The sequence below is a fragment of the Tursiops truncatus genome, chromosome 13 (assembly GCF_011762595.2).
Source record: "Tursiops truncatus isolate mTurTru1 chromosome 13, mTurTru1.mat.Y, whole genome shotgun sequence".
Taxonomy (NCBI): domain Eukaryota; kingdom Metazoa; phylum Chordata; class Mammalia; order Artiodactyla; family Delphinidae; genus Tursiops; species Tursiops truncatus.
In genome coordinates this window covers 77866657-77890955 of record NC_047046.1, presented here as the reverse complement: position 1 = coordinate 77890955, position 24299 = coordinate 77866657, and the positions used below count along the sequence as shown (strand labels likewise).

Sequence of the window (24299 nt, the reverse complement as noted above, 5' to 3'; positions counted from 1 at the left end):
ATCTGAGATTCACCCTTACCTTTGCCACTTCATGTAAATGTAACCTGAAGGTTTTTTAGTTTCTCTGGAGCAGACCTGGGACCCAAAATCTTTTTTCTTCTTTCACAGTATCCACAATATTTTATAGCTCCTCTCTCTTCATGTATTTCCCCCCGATCACTCCTTGAATCTGGGTCACCTGGTCTTGCTTCGATCAATATAATGTGGTGGAAGTGATGTTGTGTCGGTTCCGGAAATCAGCTTCAGGAGACCACGGAGCTTTTGTTCTTGCCATTCATGGAACAAAGCCAGGTTAGCTGCCGGCTGCTGGAAGGCACACTTCCAGCCTCTCTTGTCATTCCAGCAGACAGACAGCCACCTCTACAGAGGCAGGTCCACCAAGCTCACGAGTAGCTGACCTCTGACCCATGTGTGAGCCCTCGTAAGACCACCCTGCTGAGGCCCCACCAAACTGCTGACCCATGAAATCATGTCCTAAAGAAATAATGTTTTAAAGCACCAGCTTTGGGATGACTTGTTAGGTAGCAGCTGATACAATCACAAAGAGGAAGAGAATAAAAGTGGGTGACTTCACTTTCTGACATGTGACAGCTGCACATCCAGGGAAAATGAACCAAAACAGACTTGAAATGACCAAATGAACTAGTGGCAGAGAGATCAGATCTAGACGTGGAAATTTCCTTGAACTCCAGGCCTTTGACTCTCATCATTCCCTTATTGGTTATGTCCTGTCTTTACTATATAACATAGATTCCAGGATCCATCGATCCCCTCCCTCTACCGACAATATATGCAATTCTTTTTATTGATCTAAATATGAATTTTTTATTTGCTTTGTTGATCAGTTATTTTTAAATTCTCTTAATATATCTTAATCCTGGAAGAATACAGTAAATTGCCTTTTCTGAATCTTTCTCTGCCCTAACTTAAATTTGTCAGTTTCACCAAGTAATGTCTAAAGCATTCTTTCCCTCCTTTTATACGCATGCTCTATGATGTTCTCAGTCGTCCCTTTCAGTTTAATTGCCACGCATACGCTATGACCCCCAAACCTAAGTTTGTACTCTAGATCTCTCCTCTAAGCTATAAACCCTCATTCATGACCTTCTAGAAATAGTTACCTAGATATCACAGGTAATGCAAATATATTCCAAACCATTTTAATCACCTCCACACTCCCATTCTAAAGGAACAGCACATTTTTCATCTAGCTACTCATACTAGAATCATTAGTTTTATCCTTAAATTCTCTCCCCAATTTTCCTTAGGTAATCACTAAATCCCCTCTTATCTACTTCTTAAATATCTCTTTCTTGGAATCCTACCCATTGAAACTAATCTAGGAAACAACACACCATGGAAAAAGACAGAAATAAGGAAAACTGTGCATTATCTGTGACTTGTACTAAGCGAAACAAAACAAAATGAAACAAAAAACCATGAAGGGCTCACTGGAATATGTCTTTGACATACACATATTCTGAGAAGATTGCTCTGATAACTGCCCAAATCAAAGAAAATGGAAAATACTCCTAAGGAACAGGGTCTTAGTCTCTTTGATCAACTTTCTTCAAAGAGTGTTGCTATCTTATTTTTTTAAGACCCTAAATTCATCTCTAATCTTGACTATTCGAAAACGAGTAAATTTATACTCGTTTATTATACTCAAAATATGTAGAAAACAGTCTATACACATGCACCCATGTGCAAGATGATTAAGACGATGTTAGGATCCACTTATATATACACAGTAACAATGGGTGAACAAATTGGAAAATATAATCTGAAATTCAGATGTTCACTAAATTAGAGTTATTGTATTAATCTAAAACTAAAATCCAAAATGTATGCTTTTTCACAGTCAAGGAGACACATATCTTTCCTCCATTTTGAGAAATGTGCATCCACAGCGGCAGGATTACTTAAACAACATCTTTGAAAGAAAAAAACGTAATGAAAAGAAGAAAAATAAATTGGAAATGTTGTGGGTTTCATTTTCCTCTACCACACATCAACAGCATTTATGAAATACGGAAATACACACTTGACTCTGGGAATTACCGCAAGCAGCAGACAAAGGACGCGTCTCAATAACAAGACAGCAAACCCAGAGCTCAGAAATCTGTGCAGCTGAGTGGAAGTTTGACAGGATGTGGCATATTCTAACCCTTCCTCTCCCACAGGGAATGGAGGCCATGTTATCAATACCTCCCCAACAATGCTCTATTATTTGATGGTTTTGACTCCATTCAACCTTATTTTAGGGTATGGAAAATGAGATTATGAAGATAGCACAGCCAAGAATGGGCCTGAAGAAGCTTAAATATGTTATTTGACAGTATGATATCAGCCACCGTACAAGTCATCCCCGTGCTAGAAAATGGGTGTGTACTTATCCTTCATAGGAAATGCATTTTGAAAAATGCTCATTTTTTACTGTACTGTAACTCTATGTAGTATTTTAGAGAAGCACAATTCCATAGGTAATCCCAACTGAGGTCTTACATTGAAAACTGAAGTACGTTAAAGATAAGACTGCCATACCTCAAAGGAAAAATAGAATTTCCTACATTGTAAATTATGATGGGGAAATGTAAACAGAAAGAATTCTAGGTAGAAAGAAAGACACAGTTTTCACTCACATGGGATAATACTTATGTTTATGCTTGGTGAATTTTTTTTTTTTCGTTACGCGGGCCTCTCACCATTGTGGCCTCTCCCGTTGCGGAGCACAGGCTCCGGACGCGCAGGCTCAGCGGCCATGGCTCATGGGCCCAGCCGCTCCGCGGCATGTGGGATCTTCCTGGACCGGGGCACGAACCCGTGTCCCCTGCATCGGCAGGTGGACTCTCAACCACTGCGCCACCAGGGAACCCAGCATGTCTATTCTTAATGTATAGAAAGGATAATTGAATTCTGAAAAAATAATTCTATGGTAACATCTATACAAATCTTTAGCCTTGTGGATTCTGCATATTTGGTCATATGCAGAATTTATATTTCTATATAAGACATTGGAGCAAGAATAGCATACCTGAAGATAACTTTTTACAATTCTGTACTTCTTTTTCTTTTTCTAGCATATGTTTTAGAAAAAGATTGTTTTTCTGTTCTTCTCTCCCTGCTCCCAAGTTCACCCTATGCAAGTATAGCATATGTAGATGTTTCAAAATATGATAATAATTTGCTCAAACTGGAATAAATCTCATTATAACCATGACAGTGCATTGTTTATGAAAAAGCAACGGACTAAAGTTTTATTATACTATAGAGTAGAGAGAAAATAAGTTCAGCTGATTATCAAGCATGGTTCACAGGTACAAAATAACTTAATTCCAATAGAAATGACTATCTAAATGGACATAGGAACTCTATTATCCAAATGTGAAGTAATACTCTGAGACACACATCATCAGAACAAATATACTTAGGTCTTTAACAAAAAGCTCATCAACATCTTAGCAGTGCCTGGTTGTAAAGGTTTTCCTATAGTCAGGAGAGCCTGGAAAACCTATGAACAAATGGTTCATATTTATGGACTGTCCATAGCATTCTCTAGTTTATCTCAGTGAAAATTTTAAAATATTCTGAGAACAATGGAAGAAGGCTTCATTTGTCTTCTTTCAGAACTTCTTAGTTTTAATCAGAATGCTCTTGTGACTCAGATTCAGAAATCCATTCTAGATTTCACAAATGATTCTCCTATTATCTGGTCATAAAAAGAATACTGAATTTATGGGACTCATATATGTTTTCTCAGACTCTGCTCAACTCGGAGGGGTCTCTGGAAACGTTTTAGCTGGAATGGAATATAGACCCCCATTTACTGAAATTTTGATAAGTAGAACTGAAAATCAAAACCCTGTCCTTGAGTGTCGTAAGTAGTTGTTAGTTCTTAACAGAGGGAATCAGCAAATCTTCAGAAAGGACTTCCTTCATTCTGAGAAAAACACTCCAAAGAGAGTTTAGTTAAAAAAAAAATGTAAACAAAGACACTCTTCTGAAATTGAGAATCAAGATACTGTTGGCTTCATGATGGAAAAGCACTTGGATTTGGGAATAAAGGTTGCCTTTGTGAGATCACACTGCTTTAAGATGGAAGGTTTAGGGAAACGGACAAGAGGGATGGATATTCCACACACAACTTCTAGTGGGCTGAAGCCGTACGGTTGGATTGAAGACCAGAGCTCATACACATGTTCTCATGAGCTATAACGGAGCTACTGATTTGTAACTTACTTCTGTAGTTCTCATTACTGAAAGCCCTCCTTAATTCTAATAATTTTTCAATAAATTTTTAGAATTTTCTAAATCTATAACCTCGTTGATGATTTTTACCACTTCCTTTCAATTTGTTGTATCACTCTGTCTTAATCTTAGTATAAAGTAGCTTCTTTTCAAACTAGTTGGAATAATAAAAATAGTGTTGAGTTTTGAACAGCAATTTCTTTAAAAAAAGGATAGATTTAAAAATTAAAAAGCTCAGGAACAATGAAAATAGTTTTGGAGTGAAGCAATGATAACCAATCTTAGGGTAATGCCAAAGAGAGTAGGAAAAAACACGAAACAAAGAGACAAGATCTGTTATGGATCAAGAAGGGACAAGAAAAGAAACCAGAAAAGACTTTAAGGCTTTAAACTTAACAGTAAAAAAGGTGTGCTACTTGACTGTAGCCAGGAAAGTGATAATATTTTAAATAAATGTTTAAATAAATATCATTAAAATTCAGTGCGTTGAAAAGAAATGCTTTGAATTAGAATTATCACAGTCCCAACAATAAGGGTTCAAGAGAAAATAGCAAATATAATTTTCTATTCCATAGCATATTTTATTGTAGCTGAAAGTAAAATACCTTTTAATATTTATTATTTGTAATCCACTCTCATTTGCAAAGCACTGTACATATATGTAACAGTGGCCTTGCGAAGGAGGCATAAAGAGCCCATTCACTTACATTGCCTCATCTCATGCCAGCATCCCCTCCTCCCACACTGTGCTCCAGTAAAATGGCCCTATTTCTAGTTCTCTGAGCTTAACGTGCTATCTCATATGACAAAGCTCTGCACAGGTGGTTACCTCCATAAGAAAGTCTCCCTTCCCCTGTCTACCTGGAGAATAGCATTATCCATCTACTTTGCAACTCCTTTCTCAGGTCATGTTCAAATCTTTGAGAGACTAGGTGGGACCAACCAGTAGGCTGGCAAATGGGGCTTGGGCTCTCTCGGACACTTCTACAGAGACTTAGATATTTGCCCAAATCTTTGGGACCACAGCTAAATTTATGAAAAAACCATGGTAATACATTTTTACTAGACCAGCTCCCAACATTGAAGGGAAACACATGCGTGCACACACACCCTTCCTTGATCAAGAAAAACAAATTGTGGTACAGACAATTTTACTTCCCCTGTTTAATTATTTGGTTTAAAGAAGGAAGAATGGGAGCAATATTCCAGTCTTAAAAGATGAGCAACAGGGCTTCCCTGGTGGCGCAGGGGTTGAGAGTCCGCCTGCCGATGCAGGGAACACGGGTTCGTGCCCCGGTCCGGGAAGATCCCACATGCCGCGGAGCGTCCGGGCCCGTGAGCCATGGCCGCTGAGCCTGCGCGTCCGGAGCCTGTGCTCCGCAACGGGAGAGGCCACAACAGTAAGAGGCCCGCGTACAGAAAAAAAAAAAAAAAAAAACACAGAGCAACAGTAAGTGGGCACAGGAGCGGAGCATAAGTGAGTCCTGCAGGAGGGAACGTTTGAAGACCGAGAAGAAAATTTATGTTGCTTCTAGGAATTAAAAGTGGCTTAGTGTCTACTCTAGATCTTTGAATAAAACTAGGAATAGTGGGATATGTATCTGGTAAATATAAGTCTAAATAATTCTAGGGGTCCAAAACTAGCTCTTAGATGTCCATGTAAGGAGTTGGAATATGAGCCTTATTTGAGGTTTTGAAACAGGAGAAGCCCTGGATTAATACAAAACTAATACTAAGGTACAGTTCTAGGTGTAGTCACTGCACATAAAATGTGAATTGCATTTTTGAATAAATAAAAAACTTATCAAAAATTAAAATATTACAAAGTAACAGTACTTTTTCATCTAAAAACTAGATTAACCTCTAATACCATAAGCAAGTTTTTCAAGTGAAAAAAATTCACTGATCACTAAAGCTTGAACTGCAAAGTAAATATTGGGTTGGCCAAAAAGTTCACTTGGGTTTTTCCGTGAGATGTTACAGAAAAACCCAAACAAACTTTTTGGCCAACCCAATATATCATTTCCACTATTTTTAATTAACTCTTAGAGAAGCCACTTTTTATGTTTATTTCAATATCGGTAAGAACTCTGTGTTGGGTTGGTTAGGCATTGGAATATATGAGCAGAAAATGCAAAACTATAATTTTTAAAAAGGAGTCTGTGGGTAGAGGGAGCTTTGGAAATCAGAATTAGGCTGATGTATACCATGTAATTACCTCGATATCTATTATTTATGCAGGAGTGTGTGGAGAAAGGGTAGGAGGAAAGCGTGAAGCAACATTTGCTAACACTAAAGATTTTCAGCGTGAAGAAAACTAAGAGGTGTTATTTCCACTTATTTCTATGTAGATATTATCCGACTTGGTTCTATGCTTTACAGAGTTCAAAGTGAACAAGATTCTCTTCATTAAATGTTAAACATTTTACTGGTTATTTACGCCACAACAGTAAAATTGTAAAATTTTCCACCATCATTGTCTCTCAAGATTTTCCTGTACACTGAGTGTGCTTAATTATCCAAAGGCCATCACTGACATTATATAAGAAAACAAAGGAGGAGAAACAATAAAAATTAGACAGTATTCATCTATTAGAAGCCACTGGAGAAAATAAAACTTATTTTTCGTTGTCAATAATTTAAACAGAAAATAACACAATTTTGATCTCATATTTAGCATAAGAAATTATTGAAACATTTAGCTAACTTCCCATATAATGACAGATTGATAAATTTTTAATTACCAATTATTGGGCATTTATTAGGTACAAATATCACTCACTTAGCTGTGCATGGGTAGAAATCTCTAGTATCAAAAATTTTTTAAATCCATTAATCTAAATGCTTATAGGATTTGGAATGTTTTTGAATCTTAATTCATTAGACAGAGGACAACCTGAGAAAGCTTCAACAACACATTAAATTTCAGTCTAGTGACTGACATCTCTGTGACATATTTCTGCATTTGGACAAGAGTTTTCATCAATACTAAAAGTAGATCAAACAGGCTGTTAATGAAATATATTTTGGTTTGGTCATTGAATAATATTCTTATGAATCTAGTAACATTGTAATTATAATAACAAATGCATATTATATATTGAAAAACAGTGAAGATCCAGAAACAATTACTGTTATCATTTTAACATTTTCCTACAATTTTTATTCTATATAAATGAAAATTTGAAACAAAGGGTCTGTAAAATTTTGGATACTGCTTTTTTCATGTAATATTTTATACAATCATTTCCCATATTAGTTAATATGCTAAGACAATGTCACCACATCATTTTGATGATGTACAAGAGTCTACAATTTGGAAATATCAAAAATTATTTAACCATTTTTTCTTTTGTTGGACATTCTATAATGATTCCATATGTTCACTGTACTTAATTATACCTTCATGAGATTTGAGAATTAAGTAAGAAGGCTTTAAATTACTCAAGATAAATCCTAGCAGATATTAACCACTACCTAGAACAGTAGTAATAATTATTTATGTGACTTTTATATCATTGTAAGTTATCATTAATTTTTACCTTGTAGTTTTTTTAATGAGTTTTATGCTGTGAGATTAAATGCATTTTATCCAGTTTTCTTATAGCTTTTTTTTAAACAATTCTCTAAAACTTCTAGAAATAATATCAAGGAACTGAGTATACAATTTTTTCTATTACTGAATCAAATATCTCATATCAAATACATATATATTTGTATTTATATATTTCTTCAATGATTTATGCTGTCTCATTATATGAAATATACATGTGTTCAATAAAATAATTTCAATATATATTTAAAACTTCTGGAATATGAGATTGATTTCAGATGAATCTCTGAAATCTTTGAGCAGCATTGCACCTTAGTGCATTCCTTTTATTTTAGACAACAAAACAAAACATTTTACCAGGAGTTGGCCTCGCCTACTTATTAAAACTTTTTTAGACAGATTGTTACCAGCTGAGCTAAAACAGCAGCTGTCCACTGGAAATAATTGCAGAAATGTTTTGCCCATTGGCCTGAAATCGAACATATGTTCTCCTATAACAACTAAAATATAACTTTCTTTATTGATGTGTTAATTATTGACGAGTGTTAATTACAGAGTTATACACCTGGATTGTTACACTGGCATAAAATCCCAGTATCTTGAGTGTGGGTATTTTCATATATGTTTTAATTTTTAGTATTTCAAACATTTGAGAAAATAAGACTATATTCTGGAACAATTCCTTTTGATTTTTTTTTTTTAATTTAACATTTGTCAAGGATCACATCTATACAGATCAAAGGGAGTTAACAGCTCACTTTCCCCCATATCTAACCAGTGTTGGGAGCTAATGTGGCAAACAGTCTTTATTTTGGATTATAAAGATTTTTTTAAATCTCTTTTGCACATATTTTTTAAGGGATTATGATATGCTTCACAACTTTCCAGCTCTGTTTATATAAATTTTTCAAATACTTCAGTTAATATAAATATTAAAAAGGAATGGCTGATAATGTAGCTAGTCTATAACATTTCAGTTTCTAGTTCCAAGTTTATATTATTTTCATGTATGTGGAGTGCTTGTCTAGTTGCTTACAAAGGCTTTTGGATGATTTTAGGGTTTCATTACTAAAATAGTCAACAAAGAAGAATATTCGGTGGGGGGATGAGTTGAGATTGGGATTGACATATGTACACTCTATGTATAAAATAGATAACTAATGAGAACCTACTGTATAGCACAGGGTACTCTACGCAATGCTCTGTGGTGACCTAAATGGGAAGGAAATCCAAAAAAGAGGGGATATATGTATACATATAGCTGACTCACTTCGCTGTACAGCAGAAACTAACACAACATTGTAAAGCAACTATACTCCAATAAAAATTAATTAAAAAAAATATTCATCTCACCAAGCAGGTCATTTAAAACGGCACATTTGCCAGTATGCTTTTCTATTACAGAGCTTAGATAAGAGCTGTGGGTTTGCTCAGAGAATAGAACTGATAGAGTGTAATTACACGTTACTCAATTTTCTCTACAATCCCGACACGTAAAGATAAATGCACGGCATTTTTTCCTAAAATTAAAATAACAATGGTCCCATAAAGCCATTCAATGTGTCTAGCACGTTCTTCCATCAGAGCAGACAAGTTTTCTCAATAATCTCTATGATAGTACCTTCACAGGAAACAAAAATAAATATTACCTTCTGTATAGTAATGATTCCTTCCTGTGAATCTTTGTCAACAGAAATCTTGAAAATCCCGAATCCATCACCATCCACAATTCTGTATTCCATTTCAGCATTAGCTCCTATGTCTGCATCGGCAGCTTTAATTCTGGCCACAACGGAAGCCACCGGCAATGACTCTGGGACGTTATACTGGTACGACCCTGTGAAATTAAAAACAAGAAATGAACAAAACCTTACACCAAACTAACCAATAAAAATTTAATTATTCGGCTATTTTGCACCATCTTTGCTTAATTTGTTTTTATTTTTTGAAAAAGGAGATAACAAAGCAATAAGAGGAAAATGACAAATTTCATGCAGCCTCAAGAAGTTTCATGGAAATAATTAGATAATAATAAGTAAGAGCAGAAACAGATGGCCTGGGGAAAGGCATGAGGAGATCCTCTATTCCGGTATTTCTAGTGCTGAGAAATATGCTACTTTTAATAGTAAAGATAAATTTCAAATAATTATAAATACACTTAACATTGAGTATTGACTATAAAGAATTAAAATGCAATTAATACAAATATTGAATATTAAAAAATTAAAATAGTATAGCTTAGGCCTCGAATGGGCAAAAAAAGCCTAAATAGTTCTGATTACTCAATGTTGGAATTTCCGTAATAGTATCTTTTGCTGCAAAAGTTTCAGAAAACTGGACAAGGAAGCTGATGAAAGTCAGTATTAGTCTTCTTTTAGCTCATAAATTTACCAAGGATAAGAATGATTTGTGTGAGCTGGATGTAGAACTGATTGGGGCACAATGGTACAAGAGCAGAGGCAATGTTATTTGAACAGGAGGAGAGAGAAGCCAAAGAAGAATAGTAACTTTTTTAAACTTTCTTTTGTAAAAACTCTTCACCATCCCTCAACTCCCCCCTACTCCTCCCCTCAAAAATAAATAAATAAAAATTTTAAAAAGCCAGTTTGGGAGGCAGATGAAGTACGTCAACCATCCCTTTGAAACTAGGAAACACCCCTTCACCTTTGAAACTAGGAAACGTCCCTTCACCGTTTTCCTCTAGTCATCTACTTTTTCCTGCTTCCTCCCCCCTTTTCCATTTCCTTCTGGCTGCTAACAGTGGTGCATTTGCACTTTCTTATGAGGAGAAAAGAAAGGATTCTCTTTGAAACAGAGAAAGGAAAATGTATCCATACGAAGGGACCACATTCTTGGCTAAGAATGATTGCTTTTGCAATTTTCTACATTTTATAAATTGTTACTGATTTTAAAAAATGATTACAGCACATACTTACTATTTTTGAGCGACCCTCTCACATATCTACAAGTGTCCTTAGGAAAATCCAAAAATTTCAAGGTTAGAATAGTAACTAAATGGTAGAGAAAAATCTCAGCCAAAATGAAAAATCTAATGACATATTTTTGGCTTCCTTCACTTTAATAAGTAGGGGAGTATCTAGTAAGCTAGAAAATCCATGCTCTATCCTATCAAATCATGACAACTGAAACCACAAGATTTTAAGTGTCAATTCTTATCACTATAGTTAAAGAGAAACAGCTAATTCTATTATTAGCCAAATATAATCGCATTAATTGTTTTGTTTTGTTTTGTTTATTCTTCAATCCTCCTCTCCTCCCCATTGTAAGCCATCAAGGACACAATTAAGGATAGGTTCTTTTTTTTTAATGTTAAAGTTAGTGTAATTTTCTTTATTTTGCCAGGAGGTATTGAAATGTCTGTTGTACAACAATATAAATATTAAAAATATGTAAAATAAAACATCTAAAGAAGCAGTATTTGAAGGAAAACATGGTGGCACTCATACTTGCAAAGAAAGTGTACTTGTTTAACATTATTAGCTTTAAGGTCTGTTCATAAGGGAGCTCAGTTCCCTATTTCTATCAGACGAGCATTTAAAAACATTGTAGTTTGTATGATTTCCTTATTTTCTTGAGTATTTAAAGAAATACCACACACATTTACAAAAAAAGCAGAAAAAAGGCAACTAAAAGAGAGTGAGATGAAATGCTTTTTTACAATCAGGACCGCTCTACCTAAAGAAATTATTTTTTTCCTCTTGTTTAAAACAAAAGCCACTTTGGTCAAAGAAACTAAATTGAGGGAATGCAGTTTTCTGGTTCTTTGGACTGATTTCTTTTGAAATGCTGAGCGTTTGCGTTAAAAAGATGTGGTAGGTAGCAGAAGGAATGTTCAAGGTACACGAACTGGTTAAAAAAAAGTGTGGAATGAAAAGTGAAGTTCAGGACTCTTATTTTTATCTTTAAAAATAAAGCAATATTTTTAGCGTAGAGAATTCACGAAGCGTATTTAAATGTTACTAATTGGCAACAACCTCATAACTGACAGAATGTAAAGAGTAGCATGTCTTTGAATAAAAAGATTAATGCATAAACAAACTTCATAACTCTAGTATTCAAAGTGTGAACAAAAGAAAAAGCATATTATATTTAAGATAGAAGTAATACAAAGATACAATTACTTCTAATTATTTTCAATACCCTTATTATTCCATATTACTGAATTAAAAGTCATGTCTCTGCTAAAACTGGGGGAGAGTGTAGTTAAGATAATTATTTGTTTGAGAAGTATTTGGAAAAACTCCTTTTTAAAGACATTTTTATAATCTGGCAAGGAAAACGAATGTGCTTGCAACGTGCAACAGAACAGCTTACTTCGAGGAAAGCGAGGCGGGTTGTCGTTGACATCAGTTAGGGTCACGGTGACCGACGTGGTTCCAGAGAGTCCTCCGTTTTGACCAACCATATCCTTTGCCTGAATAACAAGCAAATACTGGTCTTTAGCCTCTCTATCCATGTTTGGAAGGGCGGTCTTGATGACTCCTGTAAAATTTCAAATCCCAGTAAAATGCATCATGAATCACTGCATTTATACTAGCGAAGAACACTGATATAGGTAGAAAATAGCTCTTGAGTTGTTGCCTTTTGTTTCTTTCCTTTTAATAATTGCAATGCATATTAAAGGCCAAAGGGATATAGTAATGATATACAACATCACAAACACAGAAAACGCTGTAATGCAGAAAGGTGGAGAGAGAGGATTATCTTTAGATTTTATGGAAATGTATGGCTCAGGAAATACCAACTTATAATAAATAAAATATACTCCTCTAGAAGAATGGGCAGTGGCCTGTACAAGTATATGACAATGAACCTCTCTTTTTCTCTTTCACCCTCTCCAGCAACTTAATTCCCAGTGATGTGAAATCACCACAAACCTTTCAGCTATGGTCCCTAACTCTCTTCCAGCTACTACCTCTTTTCCAGCAAAATAACTATTCCATAAATAAAAGGAATGAGAGTTATGTATGTTTAATAAACAAAACACCATTCCAAACTATGCTGCTGGATGACTTTATGCTGTATCTAAAGGTCTGAGAAAAAGTACTATAGATGAGAATGACTGTGTTAATGGAAATCAAGACACTAAAAATACTGATGTGTTGTACTGTTTCTTTCGAAACAATTGCATTTAATATGGATAGCCTTTAAGACTTCAGAGGTATGAAAAATTGATTTCAGAACTTCATGTTGCTTGGTAGGAAAGCTTGACTCAATAATCACTGCTGCACTAAATTAGTGGTTTTATATTAATAACTATTTATTACATAAATAGTTTAGGTAATAGTATGTTTATGAGATAGAATTTCGTTTACGCTATATGTAAATATATAAAATGACATTATATACTTAATATAATATACTTAGTATATGCACATAGAGATTATGTCAAATGAAAACCTATGTATTCAATATTGCCCTGTACAGATCTCGAAACTAGCAATACGAGGCCATCTTTGCTAATTAGATACCAGAAGGAGTCTAGAATCCTACTTAATCATTTCCTGTACTTCCATCATTTCCAATGAAGACATCTTACCTACCTACCTAGAACACTTTTATCGACTTTGTTTGAAAAATGTCTAATCATTTTATTAAACAGATTCTAACTTTTAGAGTTTAAGTCAGAATTTAAATCCCCAATGACTCAGATGTGAGGAACAGGAACTCTGGTATCACGGACTTCTCAGGGGCAAAACTGGGCTGTTTGATAAAGGATGATTCTTTGGGAGAACATAATTGTAAACAAGTTGGGATAAATGTTTTTTTCCCTCATGTTCAGCATAAAAATGTTTTTATATCCTCCAAATTTATAAAATGTTTTTTAAAAGCTGCCAATTTAAATTGTTTAAATGCTGATTCTTCCATGGACACATGTAAAAATGGTCTGTGTGTGTTATATTTCAGCCTTAAGTATAAGTTACAAGCCCACATTATACTATATCAGGCCTTCCCTATTCTTCACAATATTCTACAGTTCCGTAAATATTCTAGGAGTGGGGAAGAGATGAGAAAATCTTTCAATAGTTTAAGAATAACTTAAACAATATGTTACTGGTTCTCAAGATTCCAAGCTGAGTAACACTCACACCATCTTAAGCAACCTTATTGTTACTTAGTTCTAAGCAGTAGCTATCAAATACATACACATATACACATATACACCCCAACAATATATCAGTATTTTAAGCATTTAAATTATACTTCTTTGAGTAGGCCATTTGTTGTTATTGCTGTTGTTTTAACAATCACTTATTCTAATACACTATACTGGACGCTGTTGCTACAAGCACAGCAATACAAGGTCTAAGTAACCCTTTCACTGAATTCTTTCGGTTACCTACACACTGCTTATAGTTAATCTCTGAAACATCAAAATGACAATCAAAAGAAACATAGTCATATACCCATTTGGTTCATTGATAATTGTCTGAGACATAAATATTCTTCTTAGGGCCATAATGATTCTATGAACATTTCATGTCTGTTCTTCAATACTTCCCTTAACTCTAATATATAAGGCATTGAGTACTGACCTCAGTAAGACACGCTGTTACCAAGCATAACAATCTTTGTCTAAGAGTTCTGGGACTTACATCTCTCTCCCTCCCCCTCCACCCCCCCCAACCTTCCCTTTTCTCTTTGATGTTAATCATCTTTACTTGTAATACTTTTTTATACATTGAGCATTGACAATCTTGAATATTTAACTAATGGTGCATTTCATATAGATCAAATATTAGTGAAGTTCTAGCAAAATTTCTTACTCATTCAGTTTTAATTTTTATTCATCTCTCATTTTCCTTCCAAAATCAACATGTGTAAGTGAGTTTGTACCCTTGCACATGTATTATGATGGAGAGAGGTCCATAACATCTCAGCTAATCAGCAAAGAAAACACAGCCGCCTCATCTTCTCATGGTTTTGCTCAGCAGCGTTATTTGAAAGAAAACAGAATTATCAGGGGAGAAGTGTGGTAGTAAAAGTTACTCACTTAATTTTGCACACATCTAATTGTCTCTTTACGAATGAGCCTATATATAACACTCCTCCAAAGCAAAAATCATCACAAAGTTTGCAAAGAAATGCAGGTGGCAAAGGTAATTTCCAAATACCTCAATTATTAAACATATTTTTTACAAGAATGAAATAACTGGGAGAGAAGTGAATTTAAATAAGAACATTCAAACATAATAGATTTCTAGTTCTATGGCTTTTGCTAGCTTTTTACTTTTGAGTATCAACTGTATACATTTGGAAAAGAATTCTCATACGTTGGATTTGATCTGCATTTTGCTGTATATTATATAGAGACACACACACACACACACACACACACACACACACACACACACAGAAACTGTTTTTACTATGTCTCTGATGTGGTAAAGGCCAGTCTTGCCTAATCATAACCTTACAGTTCTGTGAGGTTTTCATGGGAGAGGATAATATTTAATTTTAATAGTCAATAATTTTAAGCCACTTATGATGAGAAGAATATATCCTGTAACTCTTTAGAAAAGAGACTGGCTCCGATTTTTGGCTTTCTGAATAATCATTTTTCTATAGATGTACATCTGACCAGTAACCCAGAACTTTTTATAATCCATGTCCACAAAAAAGTATTGTGTATGAAACATCAATTTATCACTAGTATTATGCAAAAACTGTCTAGTTTTTGGTATGGGAATAAATTTTCAGATAATTTTCTTATCTCCTACTCGCCATCAATGTTTTGTTTTGCTTTTTAAAGCATATTCTGTTATCATGGAATCTCCTTAAGAATTCAGATGTGTACATTTCTGAAGTCCATTCTGAAGCTCCGGATTAGTCCCAGGAGTCTAGGCAACCACATCAGTCAGGTAACACAGGGCTGGGCTATTCATGCTGTCGGGTTCAAGATACATTAGATGTACAGGTGAATCTCTTCCAATAAGTTTGTATTCTTTTCTAAACTTTCTGTCTAAGACTTGTATTATTTGGTTTCTCTACCTCTAAGTGAAGCATATAACAGAACCATAAAAACATGGAGAAGAGCCAACAATAGTAGAGATGGAAGCTTCTGGATCATCAAAGGATTACAGAGCTGGCATCAAATAAAGAGTCGCTGAGGAAGGGACTGTCGTTACATCCCCTCACTCTTGTGAGAGGATGTCCTGAGGAAGCCCTGACAGGAGTGAGAGTCCTCTACACCATGAGCCATGCCACAGGATGGAACGTGCATGAAGGGTGTATTAGGGACGAGGGCTTTGTTACAACTGTATTACTTACCTAAAGCTAGGATGTAACAAGTACGCATGTAATCTCTAACGCAGGCACCATAGAGTCACACCTCTCTGTTTAAGAAAGAACTCCTAAATGGCAAGTGATATTTGACACCCCAACCATTTTTCAAGGCCAACTTCATGGCCTTGTGGTCTGTGCAGTCACACAGTGTCCCCATGTTTGGTTTCTGCTCTGCTGATGACGTCTGAAATCCTACTAATTTTAGAACAAGAAGCCTGCACTTTCATTTCAAATAGCAAATTATGTAGCCAGTCCTGCCATATATGAAATAGATTGACAAACTGGATCTATTTGCTTGTAGGTTACAGACTAGATAAACACATTAGAATAATTCTCAATCTCCCTGTGAATTTGGGGACATTATGAAGATAGGTGATGAGAATGTTTTTTTTTTTTTACATCTTTATTGGAATATAATTGCTTTACAATGGTGTGTTAGTTTCTGCTTTATAACAAAGTGAATCAGTTATACATATACATATGTTCCCATATCTCTTCCCTCTTGCGTCTCCCTCCCTCCCACCCTCCCTATCCCACCCCTCTAGGTGGTCACAAAGCACCGAGCTGATCTCCCTGTGCTATGCAGCTGCTTCCCACTAGCTATCTACCTTACGTTTGGTAGTGTACATATCTTTGCAGTCCTTTTAATGCTACACTATCTTGTTTCTAGTGCCATTCTCTTTGCTTGCTGAATTGTCAACATTGTTTTTTGCAGCTACTCACATCCTGGCTTTGTGGACTGAGAAATTAACGTAGAAAATACACTTACCCTCTGGTCATGTGGCCTGTAAGTGTGCTACAGATGGAATACATGCTCAGAGATTTTAGCCAGGCTAAGTTAATGATATGTGATTAACAAATAGTAATGGTTATTATTAATATTACTAATATTACTCCTTTTAAAAAAAGAAATTAGAAGTTAAACTTTCAGAGATGTATTTAACAGTGATTTCATAGGCCTATTTTATATAATCTTGATTTAACATATTTTCAGCATTTTTCCTGTCAAAAGTTTTACATTCTTCTCAAAAGGCCTTAGATTTGGAGATGTGGGAAATAATGTTATTTCTTACATAGGTAAGAATCATACACCAACTAAGGAAGACTACCTCAAACTGTCTACACAGCTTTTCATGCTTGTAAGGCCTGAAAATTCTCCATCCATTTTTGTCAGAAAAATAGAATTCCATTTTTTTTTTGCGGGGGGGGGATGCATTCTCTATATTATGATAGCAGAGAGGACACACAATTCCTAGAATACCTCTGCACAAATGACTATAAGAAAGAGAAGTCCCAATGATTACCATGATTACAGCATTAAAAACTCTTAACCAAAACAAAATTAAATGAAACTTTACCTCCTGTAATACACGGTCCTTGAGATTGAAAATTAAAATTAAGTTTGAAGTACTAATCATGTGATGCCATGACACAGACTATTGTCCAGTTGCTCAACAGGTGAGGTCTTACCTACACAGGGCCTATGAAACACCTATTGTCTTACAGCAAAGCTAAAATCACAAGCCAGTCATTAGTAGCAGCAAAATATTTAACCCTTGGGATTAGTACATGCTATTTTTGAACAGGTTATATAATGCAGGAGGTATACAATTTGTGAGCAAATTGTCAGAAACTTGTCAATGTCTTTCTAGGCTGCAAAGAGTAGATATAGAAGGGAATGGGTGGGTGTCTGAATTTAGGTTCTCAGATCTATCATTAAATCAACCACGAGCACAACTTCTACATTCCCAGGATTCAGATCATAAACCAGATACTTTCATTTACTTCTCCTTCAATACTCGCTGAATCAGAACTATTTCTCCGCTATCAGACTTTCTAGGCAGCTTCCAGACTTTATCACAACATTGGTAAAAAAAATGTGCCACAGCCTCTATGAAAATTCTAATGAATGATGAGCTCGCAGCGAATGTACTCGTCTGTTTTTGCACAACTGTCATTCTCAAAAGACACTTAAAATGTTTATTCCCCCCCAGTGATTTGAGAATGATTTGATGTTGCCATTTTTTATAATATGAAAAACAGGGTAAGTGGCATTTAAAATATTCATTTAGGATCATAAGTACTATCAAATTTTCAAAATCACAAACTTGCTACTTAAGGAAGAATTATTCTCCATGATAAAGGCAAAATTATTAAAATATAGAGAAATTTTGGATTTTCACAGTGAGGAAGAAGACCAATGGCTCATACCCACCCATCTTCACACCTGCCCACACTTCCCTATACCCAGAGCCAGAGGAGCAGAATAGATAAAATATTATTTTATAACCAAGAAAATAGTGCTCCAAATTAGTCTTACAGTATATAAACTATTTCATCTTCAAAACAAAACAGAATATCTAGCCAAACAACCACATATTGTATCCAGGCAGCTTTGCAATTCATAATTTTTTTTTCTGAAATTAAAAGTCATTTAATTTAGTTTTTGATTTAGCAGATCATCATCCTAAGTGTTATGTTTCAACTAATTTCCCTGAGAAAAACTAGCCCCTGGAAGGACAAGCTGAACCTAGTACATATTCTACTGCATGGCAAGGAGATTTTGCTTAAGATTTAAATTTTACTGTGTGTAATTCCTATGTGAATTAATTAAAGAAAACAAAGCAAAAAACATTTAGAGATGAAAGATGAACATTTTCTTATATAGTCAAGAGGTAACAGCTGAAACACTTTTCAATATCTAATATTTTGTTTAATTTTGGTAGGAATACTGATAAATGTAATAAAATATTCTTAAAATGTGCTAATGTCTCTATAAATAATATGCTGTTTATTACCATGGTACACATATTGAGAGAACCACAGTAAAAATAGTGTCTGTTATCAATTCCAACTATACTGAATAAAAATAACTATTATTAATTCTATGCCAAGATATAAATGATGACTTTACAAAGAGAGTTGCATGTCAATTTTTACCTGTCTTTGGCTCCACTGAGAAGTATGGCTGTCCTTGCAGGATACTGTAGACCACTCGGGCGCTGTTGCCGTATGTAGGATCATCGGCATCCGTTGCTGTCACTTGTACCACTGAGGTCCCTACGTGCCAATCCCAAAACCAATGAGTTAAAAACTCCCAAATGCCACAAAACATAAGAACTCACAAAACGCTAAAGATTCTACACTAGATTTGTTTTTCATTTTTCTTATTCTAAGGTACATGAAAAATTGATATATTTTATTTTTTGCCTAAGACAAACCCCAAAATATGATAAATGATCATTCATCCTTCAGAAATATTTAAGGGACATGAAAATATGTTGGCAAAAAAATAAGACTGATGGTGCAAGTTAGGCAGGGATATATATTCAGAAGTGGATGGGACTCAAATTTTAGGCATCTCATCCATCAGGGTTGGGTAATAAATTTTTATCAGGAGCAATCTCTATAAGTCTCAATCGCTGTCTAGAAGGCAGCATGACAAATACTAACATTGTGACACTCAAATCACTGAGGCAACCTCACTGCTGTAGCAAAGTAAAGCCAGACAGAAACTGAAACTTCATTAACTGAATAAAGCATATTCAGTTGATACATTTAACTGGGTATTAAGTGGCTACTGTGTCTCTTCCTGTAGTAGTTTTATTTTTCATTTGTTTTCACTAATTGATTTAAAAACAAAAACATGAAATGAAAGTTTAAACCAAACCCTCCCAAAGGAGAAAAAGCATGGCAACTTGAAAAATCACAACATTGGTTGTTTTTCTACATTTCATATGATAGAATGTCATATTGCTTCTTCCTTTTACTATGCATTCACTTATTCCATATGGAAGGCATTTAGTGGGATCTGTTCTTTTTATTTCCATTTGGAATATCATCTTAAAAATATTAGCTACTCACATTTGCTGAGTTTAAATATTTAAGCACATGCTATTTTATCATTTATGACACAGCTGATGGGAATGGGACAAATCCCTTTCTGTATTCTTTTAAGGTTCAAGTTGGTTTCTAATAAATTCTTGAAAATATGGCATTTTTAGTCTAACATCTCTTTTAGATATATTCCTATGTAGATCTCCCTCTCTAAATGCCTTAAATAAGTCACCAATACCCATCTTATAATTACAAGTCTATTCTCTTTTCCAGATTATGATTTCCCTTACCAATTCTATTTTCTTTCAGATTGGGTGGAAAATTTGCATGTGTATGTGTGTGTTGTGTATACACACACACACACATTTTGTAAATTCGGAAGTTTTATTTTTTTTATTTGATAGACTTAGGAGACTGCGCTCTGGATGCTTGGTAGGACCAAACAGTGAATGATGTATATTTAAAAATCTTTTTAACAATTAGATTTTGACTATTTTAAAATGTTAGAATCAATGACTTTGATGTTCTCTATTTCCTCTATAAGGATTTCCTTATAGAGAACATCTTTACAGCACCATCGTTACAGCAATATTTATTCTTGTGATACGGTTAAGTACCGATTTCCTACTTCACCGGAAAAGAAAACACCTTGAAACAAACAAAATAATGAAAACTATACTTCAGTAAATTTTGTTGTGTATAATTTTTTCTGAAGTGTTCGTTAAATAATTTATACACACGCACAGGCACACAGACATATACAAACACATATGCGTGCACACACACACACTTGTATTGTCACACTTATCTATGCTCTTCTGGCAACAAATAAGAGATCCCAGGGACTTATGAGTGTGTTTCAAATCTTAGTTAGTTCTCAATGAAAAAAAAAAAAAGTAGGCCTGAATAATAAATACTGAAAACTTGTGTTGTATATACCATACTATTCAGTGGCTATTATAACTATTTGGTTAGAATTAAACACTTTGATAAGCTGTCACTATAAGTCCATAGGATACATTTTATGTAGACATTTATTGTTCTTAGCTCAAATTTTGATATTAACCAAGTGGCCTCAATTAGTGTCAAGTAAATCCTGAAGACACAGAGAAATCATTTTCTAAAAAGTTCTGAACCTGTTGGAATCAAATAACTAAAATAACTTACACATGCACATAATAATCATGCTGTTTGATATCAGAGTGGTACCACTGGAACCAAAACTACAGTGCATTATTCAGCCTCTAGAACAAAAAGCTCACAGTAATCCAATTTGCACTGCTGGGTTCTACACAGGAAAGGAAAACCGTAGCAAGCCCATGAAGAATGCCCAAAATGCCCAGGAGAATTACGGCATTGAACTGAATTGCTTCAACACACCTCAAAACCTCCTGTTTTTCTAAACATTACTACTTTGGAGAGGACAACGTGCCTTCTCTTTTCTCTAAAACCTCCCAAATCTTGTTGCTGCTGGTGTCATCATCGTTGTTGTTTCTGTCATTAAACAAGAGCAGCAGGAAGCACTCTGAAGGACTGGACAGTATTGAGAAAGTGTGAATAAGCCTGTTTGGTCAAAGAAATATTTACACGGAAGATAATTATAGTGAGATGCTGCCACTGCAGCTCAGAACTTTTCCTGTCCGCAAGCATCGATTCCTCTGGCTTATTTTCAGTTGTATTTCTTTAGCAGCTTGAGCATGGTCCCAAAATAATGTTCCCTCTCCAATCTGACTGGAACAGAAATTCAGGGTCACTAAATTGGGCACATGTAATACACATCTTTGCAACTCCACTCCCCAGCATGGCAGATGTGTGGATCGAAAGCTGGAATGAACGTACTGACTTTTATTTAAAGTAAAACGATCAATCAATCAATCAAGTAAAACAAATCAAAGACTTGAGTTGAAATACGTGTTAAAATACAAGTTCGATTATTATTTTAATATTATATATTATGATAATATATAATATTAATATTATATATTAAATAATATTATTTAATATATAATATTATTTTAAATAAACTTCCCCCTTCTATAAACAACAGGAATTAAAAGATATAAATCAACTGGTCTCTATTCCAGCCCCATCATTTTTTTTTTTTTATTTTGTAAGATCATCCATACCTAAATTACATACTGGCTGAAAACTATTCCAAAGGTACCTAAATCAGTGGAATTTAAAAGACAGTTTAATAGTATTTGAAATACAGTATATGCTAAAGGTAATTTGCTTTCCATTTTTCCAGTAATGGAGCAACATCAAAAGGCCTTTGAGTAAAACAGCCTTCATTATTCTTTTATATATCTCACACTGAGTATCACTTTACCATTATTATAAATTCAGTATAAATTTTCATGCATTTAAATTTCTGGAGAAATCACAAAAAGATTAGTGGTGGCAGGCGGATGGACATTTACAGGTTCAAGCATACTCTGTAAGGAAATAGACCAGCTGATTCTAATATTAGCCTAGCTACACTGCTGGCCTTGCCTGATACCCTGGCCCCAGAGAGATGCTTAGAAGAGTGAATTCTTATTTTAACATGGGGAGAAAGGAAAAGAAAAGTAATAGATCATCACAGGACTGTGTCTAGAATGATTTTTTTTTTTGGTTTGATAATTTTATTGTGTTTTTTTTTAAACTTCTTAGGCATAATTTGAATCATTTTTTAATTTTAAATATTAAATTGAAAAGGGATTGTAAGACCTATGTAATTTCTTGAAGACACTGAGACAGGTGTGTAAAAGGAAGAATTTCCTAATTTTCCGTATAAATAAAATAATGTGTCAAAAAATAGAATTTGGATACTGGCTACTAACGCATCTCAGATATTCCCCTCACACTAAATGGCAATGTCCACACAGATGCTAATGTGATTTCTTCCCCAGTATTTATGGTGATTTAATTTTAAATACAAACCTCCTAAAATCAGATGGTACAAGACCAACTTGCTCTTTACTTACCCACAGGAGACATTTCGGGAACTCCGGCAGTGTACGGGCCGTCCAGGAATTTAGGTTCGTTGTCATTGATGTCCTGAATCTTGATGACGAACTCCGACTCGGGCTCCACGGGCTTGTTGGTTAGCCGGTCCAGCGCCTGGGCGCGGAGGGTGTAGTAGGCCTGCTCCTCGCGGTCAAGCCTCTTGGTGGCATGAATATCCCCCGTGTTCTCATCAATAATGAAAATGGAACTTGCCCCTTCGCCTGACAAGATGTATTTGATGGAACCATCTCCTTTATCAACATCAGAGTGAAGCTGGTGAAAAATTCATGTGAGATGAGATTAACTTACAAGCGAGTCAGCGATATGGAGATATGTCAACATAATTCTATGTCAGGCAGCAGCATATGAAATTTTACTGTTCTTGGAAAGATAAGCGGACGCACTTTGTGCACAACGGAAACGGCTATTAGAATGTGTTAGCTTGCACTTGTGAGCAAGACATTTCATTTCTTCCTGTAAACAGTCTCATTTCCAAAGGAATTTTATACCATTCCCAAAGTTAGGAACTCGTTGTAGTGTTATTTTTGATTTGGTCTGTCCTTGCCAGTTTTAGCCATCTTCTTTGACCAGAGCAGACATTCAGTAACCATGCGTAATTGGTTGATTTGATCGTATTCCAAGCAAAGGGACTTGCTATAGAACATTTGTAACTTTAGATCTAATATATTCTTTAATCTGCTTAGAAATCGCCACATCCTTTAAGGGTGCCCTTCCCTCCCAACTCCCACAACTTTTCAGGATTATTAAGGATGGATAGATGTCCAGTCACTAAATTGATCTCCAAATCCTGTTCTATATTTTAAAATTTGAAGCTGTAAAAGAAAAATTACACTGCTCTCTGAAGTAGGAATTTTAAATCAATATGTGCCTGAGACTTCAACTAAAACCTTTCTTGAAATACCAAGAACAGCATTAGATTTGCATGATTAACCCCGGCTACGGCTCAGGGGCAGCCCCTACTGATTTGCATTTCATATCTGGAACTGTCCCTTCTGTATGTCAGAACATTATGTTGAACAGAGGAACCTGAGGAAACTCAGAAATAATTACATATTTCCCTGAACTTCATAACCTGAGAAATACAGTGCTCAATCTGTAATTTCAACAATCTTTCATCCTCTATAACCGCCGTGATTCTGGACTGCAATTAATACAAACGCAAATACCCAATTTACCAAATAACAAGGCTGTTCACTGCCCTGCAGAACTACGTTTGTATTCTTTGAAAGACAAGGTTCAAAAAATATAAGATATGGGAAACTTAGGCAAGTGGACGCTCAGTCCATTTCCATCCTTAGCTGTTGAGGATACTGCTTCTGTACCACGAACTCTAAGTGATTCTTCC

General features: G+C 35.1%; 1 protein-coding gene across 3 annotated transcripts in view; it reads right to left on the bottom strand.

Moving 5' to 3' along the window:
• The window catches only part of CDH7 (cadherin 7), a 190210-nt gene that overhangs the window by 45053 nt on the left and 120858 nt on the right, over positions 1-24299 (bottom strand). For 2 of the 3 annotated variants that reach the window (XM_019937195.2, XM_073790799.1), the window contains 4 exons: positions 22912-23206; positions 19049-19168; positions 12137-12304; positions 9451-9638 (listed from right to left, as the gene is read on the bottom strand). In XM_019937195.2, coding sequence (XP_019792754.1) covers positions 9451-9638; positions 12137-12304; positions 19049-19168; positions 22912-23206 — 771 coding nt within the window. Of the gene's footprint in view, positions 1-9450; positions 9639-10737; positions 10845-12136; positions 12305-19048; positions 19169-22911; positions 23207-24299 lie in introns of those variants that run through there. The other variant, XM_033837830.2, reaches the window with a different exon arrangement.